This window comes from Spinacia oleracea, chromosome 2, assembly GCF_020520425.1.
Source record: "Spinacia oleracea cultivar Varoflay chromosome 2, BTI_SOV_V1, whole genome shotgun sequence".
NCBI lineage: Eukaryota > Viridiplantae > Streptophyta > Magnoliopsida > Caryophyllales > Amaranthaceae > Spinacia > Spinacia oleracea.
Window position 1 is genome coordinate 91,329,513 of NC_079488.1, and position 2,629 is coordinate 91,332,141.

The 2,629-nt window shown below is 39.0% G+C and overlaps 1 protein-coding gene across 1 annotated transcript; it reads right to left on the bottom strand.

Annotated features, from left to right (window-relative positions):
• Window positions 1-1,357: 1,357 nt before the first annotated feature.
• LOC130467081 (uncharacterized) lies at window positions 1,358-2,411 on the bottom strand. The gene is made up of 2 exons (XM_056835542.1): window positions 2,053-2,411; window positions 1,358-1,945 (listed from the first exon to the last, which is right to left on the bottom strand). The coding sequence occupies exon 2, from the start codon at window positions 1,938-1,940 to the stop codon at window positions 1,497-1,499; it is 444 nt and encodes a 147-aa protein (XP_056691520.1). The 5' UTR covers window positions 1,941-1,945; window positions 2,053-2,411; the 3' UTR covers window positions 1,358-1,496.
• Window positions 2,412-2,629: the final 218 nt, after the last annotated feature.

A 2,629-nucleotide genomic window follows, 5' to 3' on the forward strand; every position in this document is an offset into this window, starting at 1 on the left:
AGAAGCATTTAAGTACTTGGATGCCATCAACATAGCTCACTGGTCTAGACATGGGTTTAGCACTGCTTCTAAGTCAGGAATGCTACTAAACAACTGCTGTGAGAGTTTTAATAATGTGTTGAGGGAGGCAAGGGCAAAACCAATCCTACAGCTGATGGAGTGGGTTAGGAGGTATGTCATGGAGAGATTCAATTCAAAAAGGGAGGGACTGAAGGGATTTAAGGGTGTCATTATGCCTTCTGTTGTTAAGATGGTTCAGCAAGGTCTTACGCAAGTGCATAACATGAGAATCAGGCAAGCTGACTTACATGAGTTCGAAGTGGACCATGACCAGGACACATTTGTTGTCAACTTACAGTCCAAAGTATGTGGATGCTACAGATGGAGTCTTATGGGAATTCCTTGCTGGCATGCATTGGCATGTATTCAAACAAAGAGGCTAAACTACGAAGACTTCATCCACCCTGCCTATCATGTTCAGACTTATGCCAAGTCTTATGCCCCACCATTCAAAGGCATGCCTAGTCAGAATCAATGGGATCAAACACCCTACCCTGGTCCATTGCCTCCACCTTACAGAAAAATGCCAGGTAGGCCAAGCAAGCACAAGAGGCATAAGGCAGCTGGAGAGGATGAAGACAAGCAGCCTGTTAAGAGAGCAAAGAGGCAAAACAAGTGTAGCAGATGTGGTGGACTTGGACACTACAAACCTAAGTGTGCTATGCCTGCACCACCTGGTGAAACAGTCGCAGCTTCAACCCCTGGTCAGATTGCAGCTCAAGAACCTTCTGTGGTTCAATCCTCCCAAGGTGCTCCTCAACTTCACCCAAGTCAACAACAAGAATAGATTAGATTAGTTGTTAGTCAGTTGGAATCCTAGTTTTTGGTATTTTGTAAGTTAAATGAATACAATTGCTGATTGCTTGCTTGTCTCTGCTTGCTTGTCTATAGCTCTTACTTTGGTCATGAAACTGAAGTCAACTTTGGTATGCTAAAGTCAACATTAGTCATTTTGACTACTTTTGTAAGATTATGTCAATTTGACAAGTTATAAAAGTGTATTTCTCTCCAATTTGTCATCTTATATAAGTCCATTTCATTTTGGTCAAGAAACAAAGTACCTTAAACACGACACAATACGGAAACAAAATACGGGAATAAAATACGGAAACAAAATAAACATCAACTTAACCACGACACATTATATTAAACATACCTTAAACACGACACAATATATTCAACTCGACGGCTACAAAAATAAACATCAACTTAACCAAATACGGGAACAACATACGGAAACAAAATACGGGAAGATTCATACCAACAAAACAAATAATTTTGGCAAAATAAAGGAGGCAAACTTTTCATTCATTCTAAACCACAATGGTTTGATTACAACAACGAATGCATTAAACATAAAGGCATTACAACAAGGAATTAAACCAAGCCTAGCTTCTAATTGCCTAACATTCCTTAAACAAAGTTCATCCTACCATCTACCCAAGTACCTTGATTACAGTGAAACTAAATAATACAGACACAATTGCACACACACAAATCATCCCCATTAGCTGATTCTGACCCAAGCCAGCCTTCTTAGACCCCAAAACACCCATCATCATGCCCTTGTTCTTCTTCAATCTGTCAACCTCTTCGACTAGCCTAATCTTCTCTTGTTCAATGCAAGCAAATCTGTTCCTCAGAATTGCAAGATCAGTGGACAGCCTATGTTTTTCAGCAACAAGCACATTAGTAACATCCCTTTGCCATTCAACAATATCTTCATCAAGCCAATCAAATTTGTTGCACCCCCTTTGCCCAGTTTCAGGATTGTAGAATTTGCAAGCAATAAACTTTCTCCCTGGGTTTTCATGAGTCCAAGCAATCCTCTTGGCTACAGGAAACCCACACCCACATTTCACTTCATTCCATGGAGCCATAATTACTGCAACAAGTAATCAACAACATCCGATTCAATTGATTTACAAAATTGGGGGAAAAAACCCTAATTTTTCGACATTCAAATTCCACAAATTTAGAAGGAATTCTTACCAGATAATTCGTGCCCAGACTCAAATCTTGATGGAGATGCTTGCAGTATTCGTTATTCAACTTAATTTTGCAGAGGGATTGAAATTTTTTTAGAGCATGGGGTGGGGGGAAGAAGAAGAACAGAGGAAGGAGAAAGGAGAACGTGAAATGTGGGAAAAGGGGTTGTGATTTCTATTTGGAGGGAAAAGGGGTGCAAAGAGTGAAAAAGAGCAGCACGTGACTATCACGTGAGGGTCAACGCCGGCAAATAATAGTCAATGCCTGAATATTCTTTTTTTTTGTCTTTCGCAAATTATTTTTACATTTAGGTGTGTTTTTACAAAAAAAAATTTAAAAGGTCCCTTCTCGCAAATTCTGGCTTATAAAAGGCCCCTTTTAGCAATTTTGCCTATTTCTTTCAATGCTTTCTGAATTCTGCCCCGCTTCTCTAATTCTATTTATTTTACCATTTTCTCTTTTCTTTTCTGTATTTTATTTTCCAAAATTTGCATTTTGTTAATATAAATTTAAACCCCCTTTCATGGCCGGACAGCAGAAAGTGATCAATTATTCAAGTAATCTTCTATTAATCATGTGG